This window comes from Microtus oregoni, unplaced genomic scaffold (genome assembly GCF_018167655.1).
Source record: "Microtus oregoni isolate MIOR12 unplaced genomic scaffold, Mior012 000024F_ref0000369, whole genome shotgun sequence".
Taxonomy (NCBI): domain Eukaryota; kingdom Metazoa; phylum Chordata; class Mammalia; order Rodentia; family Cricetidae; genus Microtus; species Microtus oregoni.
In genome coordinates, this window is record NW_024543083.1 from 12,196,262 (window position 1) to 12,213,251 (window position 16,990).

General features: G+C 42.6%; 2 protein-coding genes across 3 annotated transcripts; both read left to right on the plus strand.

The window, feature by feature from the left end:
* Nucleotides 1-3,147: 3,147 nt before the first annotated feature.
* Nucleotides 3,148-4,240, plus strand: LOC121462436 (developmental pluripotency-associated protein 4-like). 2 transcript variants are annotated; one of them, XM_041674020.1, is made up of 2 exons: nt 3,148-3,350; nt 3,510-4,240. In XM_041674020.1, the coding sequence occupies exons 1-2, from the start codon at nt 3,148-3,150 to the stop codon at nt 4,042-4,044; spliced, it is 738 nt and encodes a 245-aa protein (XP_041529954.1). In that variant the 3' UTR covers nt 4,045-4,240. The 2 variants fall into 2 exon arrangements, with proteins under 2 accessions (XP_041529954.1, XP_041529952.1); XM_041674018.1 differs by having other exon boundaries at nt 3,148-4,240.
* Nucleotides 4,241-9,629: 5,389 nt separating this feature from the next.
* Nucleotides 9,630-11,104, plus strand: LOC121462175 (beta-defensin 50-like). Its single transcript, XM_041673585.1, has 2 exons — nt 9,630-9,687; nt 10,941-11,104. Exons 1-2 carry the CDS (start codon nt 9,630-9,632, stop codon nt 11,102-11,104), a joined length of 222 nt encoding a protein of 73 aa, XP_041529519.1.
* The last annotated feature ends 5,886 nt before the right edge of the window (nt 11,105-16,990 follow it).

Below are 16,990 nucleotides of genomic sequence, written 5' to 3' on the forward strand. Positions count from 1 at the left end.
CATTGTAAGCGCTGTTGTATAAAAACGACTCCCAACGCCATTTTAATGAGCTGGGAATCTGCTCTCTGTTTCTCACAATTATACAAAGTGGGCATCCTCAAGACTTTTGAGTCACTGTCACAAAAAGAAAACAATGTTCAACATGGTTAATGCACAGAGAAATTCAAGTTAAAGCCAAACCAGGAACTCACTTCAGTGTTCTTCAAGTTGCTCTTCTCAGCTGAAAATGATAAGAAGGGCCTCTGCAGATGTGAGAACACAGGAACCTTTGTGCATTGGTGTCAGGAATGTCAGTTAACAAAAACTGTGCAACTATTTAGTACATGCAAGTTCTTCCAAAAGGTGTTGGACAATACCATCATACTAATAAAACCAGGAGTATCCTTAGAAGGGTTTTCATGGGAGGGGAGAAAAAAAGCAGTTAATTGAGGGATATAATGGAGCAGGAAGTGTTAAATGGGGTGGTGATGGGAAGTCAGGATACAAGAGGGTGATGGAAAACCACTACCACAGGGACTTCCTAATATGCCTCCAATACGTGCAAACATATATATAAAGTGAGATTAGATGTAGTTACCCTATTATGTGGGAACAATGCCTCTCTTAGGAATTGTAGGCTATCAAATGAAAACACGGTGCCTGGCATGAATTGCCTCTTTTCAAGTTGTTGGTTGTTAGGGTCTCATAGACCTCCCCCCAGACATTACAATTACTCTTGGTTACTCTCTGGAACTTGATGGTAAGGCCATATTGTTGAAAGAAGTATGATATTATATACTAGAGTCATAGAGCAGGGAGAAGCCAAGCTGGTACCCTAGAAATTACAGACCTACAGGTTAGCTGTCACACTGTGGGAAGGAGCTCCACACACAGAAGTGGGAAGATACACCTATAGGTGCAACAGTTTTTTCCCAGAAAGACTTTTGTGACAAGGATTTGTGTCACAATGCTTTAGAGTCTTGGTGAGCAAAAACTCTAGGAGGAGACCTGACACATTAGAAACTGAGGCCAGAATTCCATTTTCAAAGCCGGAGCACACTCCTGGAAAAATTCCGCTTCAGGGACAAATGGGTTAGTTTTTCTTCTAATACATCTTTCTACAGATCTAAGGACTCCCAAGAACATATGGCATTAAAGAGCAAAATCCACAAATATAAGCACTATATTAAAAGTATCTTAATTTACATATTAGTAATACTTTGTTCTTGATGTAAAAATTAAATAAGAGAAGTATTCTGGGGTAAATTAATCAGTTCTTAGAGGCAGTTCAAGGGATTTTCAACATTCCTGTGACATAAAATTCAGGACCACTATCCTTCTTCTGCTTTCAATATCACAGAAGGCGGCCCTGTTCTGCTCATCCCACGGTGAGTTACCAAGCAACAAATGACCATCCCTAGTCTAAAGTCTACAGAAATCATGCAAAGTTGATTCTACATTGCACATGGTGCCCAGCCATGCTCCCACAAATGCACAGGAAAAGAGTCTGGCTCCCTTCTCCCTGGTCCCATCATCCAGTTTCTGCTTCCTGCTCGCATATCTGGCCCTGCTTGCCCACTGCTGTGCCATGCTTTCTGTCTCTGGGGCTGAGAAGATAAGAAAACTTAGGGGAATATCAAGTTTTTCTAAAGCTGTCTGTCATAAGACTTTTCTGTGTCTTGTTCTTAAAAAGCCTGAGTCATCGAGGCAAAAAGAGGCACAAAAACAACTAAAGCAAGTCAAAAACACTTTACAAGGAACATTAGAACAATGTGTGAGAAAGTTTCTGCACTCTGTGGCCCAGGAAAATCTACAGATACTCTAAGACTCAGGAACGTAATGGCTTCTCGCTCACCCTGATGCCAAGCTCTAAGGCTGTACCTTTATATGACAAGATCTTATCAGCATGTTCTCCCCTGTGAAAATTTTCCAAATGACTTTCTCTGTCAATGGAAAGCTCAGCAGGGAAAGAGATGTTCCTGTAGATTAGGTTAAGAAGCACATGCTGACCTTCTAGATCTAAAGCCAATCTTCCCCTTTAGATGGTAATCTACTACCAAGAGTAGCAAATTGAGGGACAATCAAAACAGGGTGGAGAAGAGACAACAAATGGCCTCTGGGAGGTTTTATCTAAGTAACAGTGAGTAAATGCCAGGAAAAGGACAGAGAATGGAAGTGTGGGATTCTCGGGTTAAGGTTATCAGGTGTTTTCAAGTTTATTGTTGCACATGCATGGGTGTTCTGTCTGCATGTATGTCTGCGCATCATGCACACACAGTGCCCATGGAGCCAGAAGAGGTCACTGGAGCCCCTCAAACTGGGGTCACAGAAGACTTTCAGCAACTCAGTGTGTTCTTGGAATTGAACCCAGGTCTCTAAAAGAGCAGCAAGCACTTTTAGCTACTGAGTCATCTCTCCAGTCTTGAAAAAATAAAACATTTTATACTAAAACCTGAAAGAAAAATTTGAGTGAGTGCTTGAAAGCCAAAAAGTAGAGGCCACAAGAGCAGAAGGATAAAATAAATTTCATGGTGTATTCAAGATATTATAGGGGGAAAGATTAGAGAGCCAGATGGTGGTGGTGCACACCTTTAATCCAAGCACTCAGGAGGCAGAGGTGAGTGAATCTCTGAGTTTGAGGCCAGCCTGGTCTACAGAGTGAGTTCCAGGACAGTCAAGGGCTCCAGAGAGAAACCCTGTCTTGGAAAAAAAATGGGGGAGAGAGAGAGACTATTAAAATTGTAATAAATTATCAAAAATAAAAAAGGAATATTTTTAAATAAATAATTTCTACATATAAAGAGCCCATCGAATGATCAATAAACATTTTAATGAAAAAAATCTATCATATAGACACATCACAAAATTCCAGCATATGAACTATGTCAGGAAAATCTTAAGTTAGATGGGGTCTTCTGCAAAAATACTCAAAATAAACTCTCCTTTTGGAAAAACTTTTTACTTTTACTTTGATGTCTCTTTTATCAGATATGAAGATAGTGGTGCCTGTTTGCTTCCTGGTTTCATCTGATGAGAGTATTTCTGTTTATCTTTTTATGGTGAGTATCTTTAAAACTAAGATGAGTTTCTTGTAGACAGCATGTAGATTGGTTTTGTTCATTAATAAACAGTCGGTCTTTTCTTGCGGCGGTTTCATCTAATTCGAAGATGGAGGATGCTGGAAACAAGGAGTTGAGCAGCACAGGAGAGCCAAGAGAAGTGGACTGCCTGATGTCTAGTCAACCAAGCACATCCTTTGCAAAGCCCCCTGCAAAGAAAAAAAGAGCAAACAAGACAGCAAAAGAGGACGATTGTAAATCAAACAAGAAAGCAGGAGATGCTGAGACTCCAAAACCCACTCCTAGGAAAATAATAGCAGTTCCTCCTCTACCGGATTATCTGCCCCCAGTGAACCTGATTCACCGAGACGTTTTGCGAGAATGGTGCAAGAAGCAGAAGCTGAGCAGCAAAGGCCAGAAATTAGAGACTTACAAACGACTCCTTGCAAGTTCTTACCCCAAACAAATGACTGAATTAGAGAACATTCCTGACACACCGAGAGAGGCCAGGGTGAAGATGCGTAGGAAAAAATTGAAGACGGAGACGGAGGAGGGACAAGAGACTTGTCCTCAGGTGATAGTGCCTCTTGAAGTGGTCCCTGTACCAGAGGAGCAGATGCCCGCCCTTACTGAACCTCCTGTCTTCTATGAAGAGGTCAGCACAACGGTTGTGACCACAACCGCCTCTGAGGCAGTGTTGGCGTCTTGGTCGAGGATTGCAGCCAATGCTAACAAGAACGAGGCCCTGCAGTCCATTACAACACCCGAGACAAACGGGGATCTATGGTGTGTGGTCCATGGGAGAAGCCTTCCAGCAGACTCAAGAGGTTGGGTTCGGCTTCAGTTCCACGCTGGACAAGCCTGGGTACCTGAGAAGAAGGGGAAAGTGATTGCCCTCTTCCTGCTGCCAGCCTGCACCTTTCCACCCCCACACCTGGAGGATAACATGCTGTGCCCCATGTGTGTTCACAAGAACAGGATCCTCAATAAGAGCCTCCAAGGATAAAGGGAATCTCAGGTGTGAGTAGCTGCTGTCATTACCTACTCCTTGGAGTGAGATACGAACTGCAGCCAAGACTGAGACTGATGGGAATTCACACCTGTGTCCTTGAAGGTACCCGGATCAGCCAGAAGCCATGAGGCTTTGTTTGTTATTTGTTGCTGTAGTACTATACTAGCAGCTTGGAAAAAGAGCCAGTGAAGCCACCAAAACGCAGCAGGTCCACCTTTTCCTTGTGAGGACTGCATACTCTTAAGTGACTATGCCTTTTACTATTGTGTGAAAATAAGGTTTTGCTGGGGTGGGAACTGGCATCTCCAGATATAAGTACTTGCTTCTACTGCCACCGCTACAACGGGGTCATAGGCAGTTCTGTGGTCCCCTGTAAAGATTTAGCTTATGACTGTAGCCTCTGCATGTCCCCTTTCCTGGGTTGTAGTATGTTTGTTAGTGTGTAGTGCTTGGGTTTGTTTTCTATTGTTGCAATATTAAACCAAATTGGTTTTTGAAAAAAAAATAAATAAACAGTCGGTCTGTGTCTTCTGGTTGGAGAATTGAGGCAATTAATATTAAAAATTATTATTAAAATGTGTGGTCATTGTGTTTTTATTTTTGGTGGTGATGTTCGTATTCTCAGTGGTATTTTGTGTGTTTATCATTATGGCTTCAAATTTCTTTCCACAGTGTCTCTGCTATGCTCATTTCTCTCTACAGCCTAAAGCACTGCTTACTGTATTTTCTTTAGTTTTGTTTGTCGGATATAAATATTTTAGGTGTTTATATCATGGAAAGTTTTGCTTTCTCCTTCATTTATGGCAGATAGTTTTGTGTCTATATTAGTCTAGGTCAGCCATCATAGTCTTTTAGAACTTAGAATGCAATGCTCCAGGCTCTTCTGACTTTCAAGTTTTACATTGAAAAATCAGTTGTTATTCTTACTATGGGTTTTTCTTTATATGTAACTTGTGTTTTATCTCTTGCAGGTTTCAATACACTTTCTTTTTTCTGCATATGTAGTGTTTTAACTGTGATATGCTGTGGAGATTTTATTTTCTGGACTTGTGTATTTTGTGTTCTGTGTGCTCCTTAGACGTATCAGTGATGGAGGAAGGTCATTGGCTAATAAAGGCACTGCCCTGGCCCATTTTATTGGTTAGCGGATAGGTGGGAGGAGTAAACAGAACAGAACGCTGGGAGGAAGAGGAAGTGAGCTCAGACTCGACAGCTCTCCTCTCATTTTCTTCTTAGAAGTTTTCTTTGCATTTCATATTGAGTTATTGAATTTTTCAATTCTATCTTCCTTTTTTAAAAAAAAAAAAATCTTCTTCAATGTTTCCATCTCCTTATCTAATTCCATTCTCAAGTCCTGGATTGTCTCTGTCGTTTTCATCAACCTTATGCTTGTGTTTTCTTGGACATTACTCAGGCATTATTCTTAAGATTTTTTTTCACCTTAATTTTATTGAGATGACTTCCTGTGTGTATGTGTGTGTGTATGTGTGTATGTGAGCATATGTATGTGTGTGTGTTTCCTCTTTAAACTCATTGAATTCTTGATGATATTTATGATTGTTCTTTTAAATTCCATGCCCTGGAGTCCATCTTGGTAATTCTCATTGGCGAACATTTGTATAGGACTGATAAGTTTCAGAGAGAAGCCAGTGCCTTGATCATGCTGTTGATTTTTTGCAGTAATATTTGGGCATGTGGACTTCTTTTGTTAGAGCTGTGTCTAAAATGGGCAGAGAAGATTGAGGCAGAAGAAAGGATGTGTGGGTGGCTTGGGCCTAAAATTTGAGAGGGTTTGGGTGTAATGAAATCAAGTACACAAAAGGTTGGTTGCAGAATGTGTGTCCTGGTCTAAGCCTGGAGTGTGATGTTATTGCTGACTGGGAAGAAAAGTTAGATATGTCATGAGAGGGGCCTGTGGGTGCTAAGTATCAAACCTGGGTCCTCTGCAGCAAAATTAACCAGTGTTCTTAGCCACAGAGTCATATTAACAACTCAGTCAGATCATATTTCTGAGGGTTGTAAGTCTACAGCAGAATTGATGGAAACTTGGGTTCAGAGCTCCACCTAGTGATAAAGCAAATGAGGTAATTTCAGGCTCAGAGTCTGGGCAAGTTAGATGGTTTATCTGTACTCTATTCTTGCCCTGATCAAGGATCCCACTGCTTTAGGTATATTTTTGTTTTCTTGATATTCAATATTTGTGCTCTATATATATTCTAAACACTGTCACACATGTAACTCTCAGGGATTTTTTATCGTTCTGTAGGCTGCTTCTTCACTCATACAGAGCACACACATTTTTTTACGTTAATTAGATCCCATTTTTCAGCTGTTGGTCTTAATGTCTGGGTTGACTAGAGTACTATCCAGAAATTCATTTCCTTCCCCTATAAGTTGAGCCATATTTCCTGTTTTCTCCTCTAAGTTTTGTGCAGGGTGAGAGATAAAGATTAATTTTGTTTTTCTGCATGTATCTATTGAATTTTTCCAGAACCTTTTGTCACAGGTCTTTTTTCCAAAGTATATTGCTCTTTTATTTGTAAAATTTTAGGCAGCTGTAGGAATGAGAAATTATATCTGGTATAGTTCTATACTATCAATCAGTGTATCTGTTTTTACATCAGTGGCCATTTTTTTTTTCATTTCTATAGACCTCTAAATCAGAAGTGTCAATACTTTTACAAGTATTTTTATTGTTTAGTGTTGTTTCAGATACCCCAGGCTCTGTTGTATTTCTATATGTATTTTGAGAAATTTCTTTTTCAGTTTCCTAGAGGAATTGTGCTACAATTTTAATGTGGATTATGTTGACTCTGTACATTGCCTTTGGTACTTAGCCATTTTCACAACACTAATTCTCCCAATCCATGAGCACGGGAGGTTTGTCCATCTCCTGGTGTGTCCTGCGACTCCTTTCTCTGGTGTCTGATGTGTAATATTTCACTGCTTTAGGCTGATTTGTGCCTTGGGTTTGTGTTTTGTTTTCTTTTGAGGCTTTAGAGATGAGATAGTTTCTCTGGGTTTTTCTTTGTTTTATTATTAGTATATAAGGAGACTACAGTTTTAATGCATACATTTTAATGCATATATATATATTTTAATACAGCACCCTATGACTTTGATCAATGTGTTTATCAGCTATAGCTTCTGGTGAGGTCTTTTATATGTCGAATCATGTCACCTGTAAAGAAAGATACTTTGACTTCTTGCTTTCCTCTTTGTATTTACTTCACCCCCTTCATTCGTCCTATTTCTCAAGCCATAATCACAGACGACACCATATTGAACAGAGTGGAAAGAGTGAACACTCTTGTTCCAATTTTAGTGGAAATGCTTCAGAGTTTGTGCCACTTAGCACGATGCTGTGTGAGGTATTGTTGATCATTGTCTTTAATGTGCTGAGGAGTGCGCCCCATACCCAGATTCCCCAGCACTGCTCTCACAGAGTGACAGGGGTTTCACCCAAAGCCTTTTCTATGTGATATGCCCTACATAGACTCAAGGAGAGAAACCACATGATCATCTGATTAGATGCAGAAAATGCACAAAGAACAGAGAGTGCAAATAAAATATCTTCCAGTTAAAATTTTTTGGAAAGATAGAGATCATATAGTAAAATCTAAAATATGAAATTATCTCTCTGAAGGCTAAATTGTAGAGTATATTACTTAAAAAGACAATAGTCACACTACACTGAAGACACCCTCTGATTCAAGAAGTTTGTTTTTTAAACTAAGCCCTTCCATTGTTTATTACAATGTGTCGGCAACAACACGAGGGGCAGAGGGATAGAACCCCACCCTTATTTGTTCTTCATGTAGATCTTTGGGGTCTGCCAGCCCTCGGGGCGTCCTTCAGTCCTGCCTTCAGCCATGTGTGCTTCAAATCTTTAACAAAAGTGACCTGCTTCCTTTTCAGACGTCCTTCCTAGACTTTATGCCATAAAACTGGGAGGGAGCCACAGTCACTGGGACCCCTACATCCAGTCTGTGGAACAGGTGTCAAATAGTCAGCAAGCTCTCTACTGGACTGATGGCCACCTTCCTGGGACCAGAAACTCCTCAAACTCCAACTGGGCCCCCTTACCAGAGAGAGAAACAGCCTGACTTGATCTTGCAGACTGCAAACTGTAAAGGGGATCCAAAAACAAGGCTGCAGATCACCCATGGAAAAGCGCCAGGAATGACTGAAACCTGCCCAGGGAATAACCCTGACCGGCTGTGAAGTCAGGCATGTTGAGTTGATGAGCGGAGCCCAGGTTTTCAAAAAAAGTCACAGAAGCAGGCCAACAGCACTCAGCAACCCCTCATCTCCAAGCTCCCCAACAGCCTCTTGTGCCTAAGCGTCTAACCAGCAGACCTAACCCTATAAAGGAAGTTATTTTTAAGAGGGTGAAAAAATCAAGAAAATTATCACAGAAATAAAGAAGCTGTTTTCTCCAAAATAAATATCTAACATCTACACATAAAGAGACCATCAAATTCTCAGGAAGCCTTTGAAGGAAAAGGTTTGGTTTTCTGTTGAAGTATGTGCATCTCCATAAGAACCAATATATCAGCCACAAAGGGCAAATGCGAAGATTTCTAAACACAGAAGGGCTAGAACTCCTTACTCTTGTGATCATTAGCATGAAAGTATTTGATGACATCCTTTTACCAACCTGACAGGAAAGCTAGAAAGGGCAAACACTGTGTTGCATCAGAAGCCAACTGAACTTTTATATTGTTGAATATTTTGGAGGGATGATCAGAAGGCTGCTCAGTATCCCCAGAATCAAGGGTTTTGTTGAAATCCCCTCTGCTCATCTGCCTCTCAGGTGAAGGTTCTGAGAAAGGGCAAACTAAAGTTTTCTCTCTGCATACTCCAAGCTTCCAAAGATTCCCTGGTACAACTGGGAATTAAATAAGTGCCCTTGAAATAGAGAGTGAAGGATTTAATGTTGTTGAAGATTCACAATGGAAAATCCCATGTCTTGTAGGAAGAACAATTCCTGTCTTCACACTACTAGGAGAAAGATGAAGCCAAGAAGAGAGTACAGAATTTTCTACCAGAAGAATAAATTTCACTCCTGCAACCAGCACCTTTTATACAAACAAGAAGACAAGGTATGAGGCCCACAGTAGGAACACAGATAAACACAAAGGACAAACACCTGCCGGGATTGGGCAGTAACCTGTTTAGAGTGCTAGGCCTCCTCGCCTAGTATTTCTGAGCAAATATAGACAGAGACCCTAGATGGGGCTACCTTGCCAGGAAACCTTCAGAGCTCCCTACCTAGAAAACACAACAGACTGATAGGACACAAAAATTCAGGGTTTCTAAGGCCACAAACTCCAGGCACAGGCCGATGGGACACATGCCCACAGGACTGGAGCTCTCTCAAGACAAATAGTCAGAATGCGGGACAGTCATTAGATCTTCTTTCTGGATTTCAGCTCCCCCTTTCCCGCATTTCTGAGGTTTTGCAGTCATACCTCTCTATAAACTTAGCTGCATTCTGTCTTTGGGATTCTGCTTTCTCCTCAGCCTCCTAGGAGTTTCCCGTTCTCTCTGTTCTCTGTTCCCAGACTGCAGCTACCATGAGGATGTTCTGCCTTCTGTTGCTGATACTCAGCCTTCTCTCTCTGATGACCAAAGGTAAACACCATCACCTGTTAGAGCAACTCCCCATGGCTACAGAAACACAGACTAAAGAGTGCTGGAAAATGCTGTTCTGTAGGCCTGAGGGAGAAGCAGGACAGCTTCCCTGGGTGCAGTGGCTTGCATTGATGCCCTCAAAGTCTCCCTATTTCATTAAGGGCACCATCCATCCTTTATTTCTTCCCATGACAACATTGTTAAACTGTAATGAACTGTTTCAAAACTCGAGAACAATTACTGACACATTCTGAGGCACTGGGTCTCAACACAAGACTCTTCGGGTACATAAGCTATAAACCTAGTGCGCTAGTTACTTTCCTAATGACCAAGACAACTATAGAAGGAGTTCATTTTAGCTTATGGTTCCAGATAAGAGTCTGCCCTGCCAGGGAACCATCCCCGCAAGCAGCAGATATGGTGGAGACAGTAGGATGCTAAGAAGTCATATGATTTACGAAAACCATGAAGAACTGGGTGGATGGTGAATTCTTAACATCTCAAAGCCCGCCACCAGTGACACACTTTCTCTAGCAAGTAGGTGGCACATAAAACCCTCCAAACAGAGCTATCATAAAGACCAAGCTTTCACATGCAGGAGACCTTGGGTGAGGGGCATCCCTCTCATATTCAAATAGCCACGAGTCATGAAGCAAGGACGTGGTGGTCACTTACCAAGAACATAGAAAACCATTAGCACAGCTTTCCCTTGCAAGACTCCGTGGCACAGAGCAGAAGCTATAATAAATTCCAACTGTAGAAAAATATAATGCCGTCATAGAGTACCCACAATTTTATCATAACAGGAAAGGATGTCAAGTTCCAGTAGAAGTAGGGCTAGAGATATTGATGAGCTGATTGTCAAGTGGTGTGGGCAAGTCTCATTAAAGAGAGACATCAGAAGATCGGTCAAGATGTGTTCACAGACCTGGATTCTGCTTCGGCATTTCCAAACTGAATACTATCACTCTGTAGTGTGGTAGAAGTTTAATGGGATCGGGAGCATCATCTGAGCTCCCTGCATCTCTCAAGGACTCTCAGTAGGAAAAAAAAACATGATATGAGGTTTGGGGCCCTGATGCGTGAGCTGTTCAGACGTCTGCTTTCCTTAGTTGCCTCCAAGATTGGTTATCTTGGGAGGGAAAATTCTCTCCCACGTGCTTTGCCGAGCAGTGTCTCTCATCTTCAACAGGAGTACTGCGGTCAATGCAGCTAGAGATAAGTGTCCTAATCTCTGTGTTCTCTTCTTGCAGGTGTTGGCAGTCACTCTGATACAATCCATATCAGGTTCAAATGTATACCGAAATCAGCAGCCGTTTTCGGTGAGAAATGCCCTTTCTACGGCAAAGTGGATGGCATCTGTAATAATAAAGAATCTGCATGCTGCATGATACCTGTTAAACAGACTAATATATAGAGCACTGAAGCCATGTGAAGGATATTTTGCCATTATTTCAATAAAGTGAAACTCCCTTTGGGGAAAAATGTGCTTTTTTGGAAGAAAGCAAGTCCTGTGTCTCCATTTGAAATAGGTTAATAAATGTGGGGATGGAGTATGAGTCTTGGGACCAAACAAGAGCCAGTGCATTCAACCTTCTCAGACTGGAGGAAAGAAGACATCCAGCCCAAGCTGCTGCCTAGGGCAAGTCTGGGTCTGTGAACCTAGAGCAGCCAGGGTCTGAGTTGATGTTCATCGTTCCTGTTACCCCTGAGGAGTGTGCGGTTACCCAGAGTCTGGTCAGTCACCTGAGTGTAACCATGTCTGGTTACATAGTTCTGCTGCAGCTGGAGTCTGTGCCCATGTCCATGGCCAGTGTTGCCACCAGGTGGTGTGGTATAGGGAAGGTCATGGAAATCATACATGTTGAAATCCTTGGGCCGTTCTGAGCCTGCCCAGCCCTTCCCTGGCCATGAGATGGCTGGCCCTGCCCCTCGCTGTGCACTATAGCAGGATAGCTGGCTCCATTCCTCATGGGAGAGCTGTCCCCCTAACTCTGAAGAGATGGTCTCACCCCTCAACACTCCCATAGAAGAGCTGGCTCTGCCCCTCACCCGAAGGGGGTAGTCCCAGCGGTCTACACTGTCCAGTTCAGTCACCACCCAGGCCCAAATCTTGGGCCTCTGGTTGGCCCACCCTAACATCTACCCCATCTATGACCTGCTGGAGCTCATGAAGAAACTAGTTCTGTAGAATGAAAGCCTCAAGATCTCCATGACTCAGGACAACAGCAGGATGCCTGATAGGAGTTTCAGAAAAGGTCTTGAGCCAGATAGATCAATGATTCATTGCAACGGACATTTGTGGGTGGGGCTGATTGGACAAAAGGAACTATGTGACACACTGCAGCTCCTAATACCACTAGGACAAATGAAGAAATGTTGGAGTGGCAGGAGAGACAGAGGAGCGAAGTGAGGTTCTTTTGTTTGTTTGTTTGTTTTGTTTTTAACGATTTTGGGGAGTTTCTTTAGGGGAGATGCTACAGAATTGAGGGGTGGCTATGAAGGGACTGGGAAGTGAGTGGGATTAGGGTGTATGATGTGAAACTCCCAAAGAATCAAGAAAGAATTATAAAAATTATAAACTTATTATTATAAAAATAATAGGGTCAGCCGGGTACTCACCTTTAATCCAGCACTCAGGAGGCAGAGGCAGGCGGATCTCTGTGAGTTCAAGGCCAGCCTGGTCTGCAGAGCAAGTGCCAAGACAGGCTGAAAAACTACACAGAGAAACTCTGCCTCAAAAAACCAAATAATAATAATAATAATAGTGTCACGGGGCAATAGTAAGGGTGGCATTGACTCAGATAGATGACACCTGAGTGGATAGAGTCAGGAAACATGTACTGTGAGTCACAACGTGTACTTTTGAGACAAGCTATTACCAAAATCCATTCTCTTTAAAGAAGCTGGCTTTTGTTCTATCGACTCTTTTACCTGACTATTACCCACACTAATACAGAAAGCATTCTGCTTTGTTCAGTGTCTGCCAATTTATAGATTCGACTACGTGTTCTTTACTTGCTGTGTGTTATGATGTTTGGCCACTCTTCAAAGTAAAGCAGGAAAACATATACAGGGGGATGAAAGTCTACTACCCCATCCACAATCAGTCACTACAGAGTCCCCTAGAAAAATCTGTGTGGTGTGCAAACTACAGCATGGTGTGCAAGCTACAGCATGGTGTGCAAACTATAGCATGGTGTGCAAACTACAGCATGGTGTGCAAACTGCAGCATGGTGTGCAAGCTACAGCATGGTGTGCAAACTGCAACATGGTGTGCAAACTATAAAATAGTGTGCAAACTATAGAGTGGTGTGCAAACTAGAAAGCCCCAAGTTTCCTCCTCTTTTGAGTTTGCACACTTCAATAAAAAATACTCTTCCTCCTTGGTCATCCCAAGGGCAGTTGTCAAGCAACTAGGGGCTTACCAGATAGAAAAATAAAAGCCCAGAATTTATCTAAACCAACCCATTTAAACTAAAGACCATGCCCCCCTGTGGTAATTTGAATGTACTTGGCCCCATAATCTCATAGGGAGGGCACTATTAGGAGGTGTGTTTTGGTTGGAGAGGGTATGGCCTTGTTGGTGAAAGTGTGTCATTGTGGGGGCAGGCTTTGAGGGGTTTTTTCTGCTCCAGATACCACCAAGTGCGTCACTCAGCTTCCTGTGACCTGCATATCAAGATGTATATCACCATGCCTGCCTGCATGCACCCATGCTTCCCAACATGATGCTAATAAACTGAATCTCTGAAACTGTAAGTGAACAACCCCAGTTAAATGTATTCTTTGTAAAAGTTGCCATGGTCATGGTGTCTCTTCACAGTAATAAAACCCTAACTAAGACACTCCCTCATCCCTCAGTTTCCAAAGGAGTCTCTGCTATGTGTTTCATGTAATCACACCCAACTGATCATTACACAAACAAACAAAAAAGGAGCTTCATCCAGAAAACCTAAGCATCCAGAATCTTGTTTGAGCCAAGTCCTAACACCGTCACTCAGCCAAGTTAATAAATAATTTTAAATATCAAACTATCTGGATTGCCACATCGCCAGTTACCTATTCTCCTGGGCATCCCATTCACAGCACAGTAAAAATACATTTATTACCTGTGACCTCCACACCTTAATAATCCCAGTTGGCTTTAGCCATTAAAGAAAAGCTTATCAGAGAAGCATCTTCCGTGGAAACCACCTGAAAAGACACTGTGCTTGCACAGAACGAGCTTGGATCTCCATCACTAACCATAACTTGCACGCAAATGCTATGGAAAGTGAAGGACACAATGTGCCCCTGCAGAACACTCTGCCACGGAACGATGCTTTGGAAACCGGGGCTGAGCTGTTCGGGGTGAACATCGGCAACAAGAAAGATGTTTGATGTTTAAGAATTACTGGCAAATGAGACAAATAAGTAAATAAATCCAAAAGGAAAATGTAAGTGGATAAAGTCTAAGGAGTAAGAGGTGAGGGAAAAGAAGATAAAATAGATTCTTCACACACTGAAGAAATTCTCTGATGAAACAAAGTAGAGAAAGATTGGGGGTGGGGGAAAACCAGTACTGCAATATCCAAGAATTCTTGTTGAAAATGTTTCTATACAAAAAGAAATAAATATTTTCTAAACTGAAAGAGAAAATTTCAGTAAAAATATTTTACTGATATTCTGAGGTTTTAAAACTTCAGAATCTATATTTCACAACAATTGAGTGAGTTCTTAACATTATCCCTATTTTAAAGGAAAAGAACACTAGAGTACAGAAAGCTTAAATATTATTACTTAAAGTTACATAACTAGTAAATAGAAAAATTTGCATAATCAACCAGAGAGCCTAATTCTCTAAGATCCATGCAATTGTCTCCTAATTGTCCTTAGGATATCTACAACGAACACGGGAAAGAAGATGTGAGGCTAAAGTTCCTTTCGATTTCACCGGCCCTCAACCTTCTGACAGGAATTGTGCGTCTTTGAGACCTTTAAGCCATCCCCCTACATCCTACCCGCTCCATGGGCATCACTATGAACTAACCAGCATGTCTCCACTGCAGAGCGGAAGCTAGCCAGATCATGGAAGCTAGCTGACCTCCTGCAGCGGTCACGGGCAGAAGCTCCTGGAAGGCACTTAGTCAACTTCATCCTTAGTCCCAAAGACAAGCTTACAGAATGTTCGCTGAGCCCTCACAGTGACTGTCTTCGGGGAGCAGCGTTTCTTTGTAAGAAAATACCTGGCAACGCTTGCCCAGTTTGACGGGTGGGGAAACAGTGAAGGAGAAAATTACTTAAAGAAGGGAGACAGCCGCGGCAGAGACAACTTTCATCCCTCAACTATCTTAGCTCCTGCCCAGGAACCGGTGATGTCTAAACTACCCTGTAGGAATGGGAGGCTGCCAGGCCTCCTCTTAAAGGCTCTCTGAGTCATTTTGGCCAGAGACAGACTAGCATGGGCTATGCTGCCAGAGAACATTCAGACTCTCTAACCGGAAAAGCTCAGAAACCCAGGCATGAGGTGACAATTGGGGCCTTCCACAATGAAAACAAGATCCATGCAGAGGTAAACCTGAACACTTATCAACAGCATTGGAAATGCCTGGGGCACACAGCAGGAGGTCTAGTTAATGGAGCTTTACTGGGGCTCATCTGTGAGATTATGCACGGTGTAGGCTCCCTACAAATACCACTGCCATCCACCCTCCTGGGAATCCTGAGACTCTCAGCCTCCCAAGGGTCGCTGGTCCTCTGGGCAGTCTGAGTACTCCTTCTGCCCACCATGAAGAAGACTCTGTGCTTACTGCTGCTGGCATGCTGCTTCCTCTTCTCATATACCACCCCAGGTAAGCCTGACAACCTACACAGGACGAGCATCATAGAGGTAGAAAACATGACCGCAGGGAAGTGATCCTGGCAGGAATTCAGACCAAGTCATAGGCAGACCCAAGTACTAGGCAGAACTTGGAGGAAGTGCCCTGTAAGGAAGAGATTCTATCTCATCCACACAGAGGCAGCTTCTGACCCACAGACAAAAACTTAAACACTCATCAAAGCCACTGAGAGGTGGCTCCCCGGGTGCCCTGACTCAGCAAAGTTGCCACCTCCCCACCAACTATGCCAGATAAAACAGGGACTGGAAAGTCCCCCAAATGTTCAAGCAGTCAGGAAGCCACAGGTGATACTCTGTTTCCTGGAATACACATCCAGATTATGGCCTGGGAAATGTTCCCATTCCTGCATGGGAGCTTCTCATCCAGCTTCAGAAGATCGTCACACACCCTGAGCCAAAGCCACCAACTCAGGGGAAAGCAGGTTCCAGCAAGAGAAATTAAAGACATAGTTTCCCAATCTGTCACTTCCGTTGATCCAGATCAAGTCACAAGTTTCTGGCCCTTCTTTTCCCCATCTGCACAATGAAGTTTCCAGAAACCACAGCTGTAAATTCTCTGGGAGGCATCAGTACCCTTTCCTCATGGTTCTCTCTCTTTAGCCAAGAGATGTGGCCATTGACTTAAGGCTCAGCCTCGTGTATGTGCATCTGCTCTCAGAATCTCCCCCTCTGCCCCCCCCCCATCTCAGAAAGCTACTCAGGAAATTTCAGTTTCACGGATATTTGATAAAGAAAGCCAAGACCACCTGCGTTTTAACATAGTTCTGCATTAGTCATTTTATTCATTTTTCCTTTATCCCCAGCATCTGACCTGTGCCAGGTCATGTTTGACCTCCATGACCTGAACATCCTTGTCAATTCTTCCTTGTGAAGTTTTCTTTCTGACAAAAAAAAAAAAAAAGCACACTCCTCCCTGCCCTGTGCCCGCGGCCACAGTCCACCCTCTACTCCTCTTTTCCTCCACTGTAGCCCTTAGTCAGCATTTCCTGCTACATTTCTGGCTGTATAATCAGTTCTGTAGCCTCACCGGAGTCGTTGGTTGGGAATGGAGGTTAACACAGTCAGAAGAATATGTCTCTCTGAATACAGCTATATGTTGTCTCCCTAAAGTTTATAATTAAGTAGTAAAAGAAACCATTTGTCTTGACTCAGAGTCGCTGGTATAAAACTGATCCCATTAATCTGAAGATCGCCTTTTATACATTGTTTAAAGGCCAACACATCTTCCCTTCCTAGGACTTGATGTGGCAAAAACACAAATTTCAAAAACTCAGCAGAATGTGAGCTGATTGTGGGTGGATAAGGAAAACTTGTTGAATTTCTCTGAGCCCTGGCACCTATTCTAAATTTAAAGGGGAAAAAACATTCTTCTAAGGAATAAGTGTAAATATGAGCATGTAAATTATCTATCGAGAGGAACA

Bases quoted from the DNA above. Each gene is read 5' to 3' on its own strand.
- LOC121462436 (XM_041674018.1), top strand. From the start codon at position 3,148: ATGGAGGATGCTGGAAACAAGGAGTTGAGCAGCACAGGAGAGCCAAGA.
- LOC121462175 (XM_041673585.1), top strand. From the start codon at position 9,630: ATGAGGATGTTCTGCCTTCTGTTGCTGATACTCAGCCTTCTCTCTCTG. The intron at 9,688-10,940 runs GTAAACACCATC...CTCTTCTTGCAG, and splicing joins TCTCTCTCTGATGACCAAAG to GTGTTGGCAGTCACTCTGAT.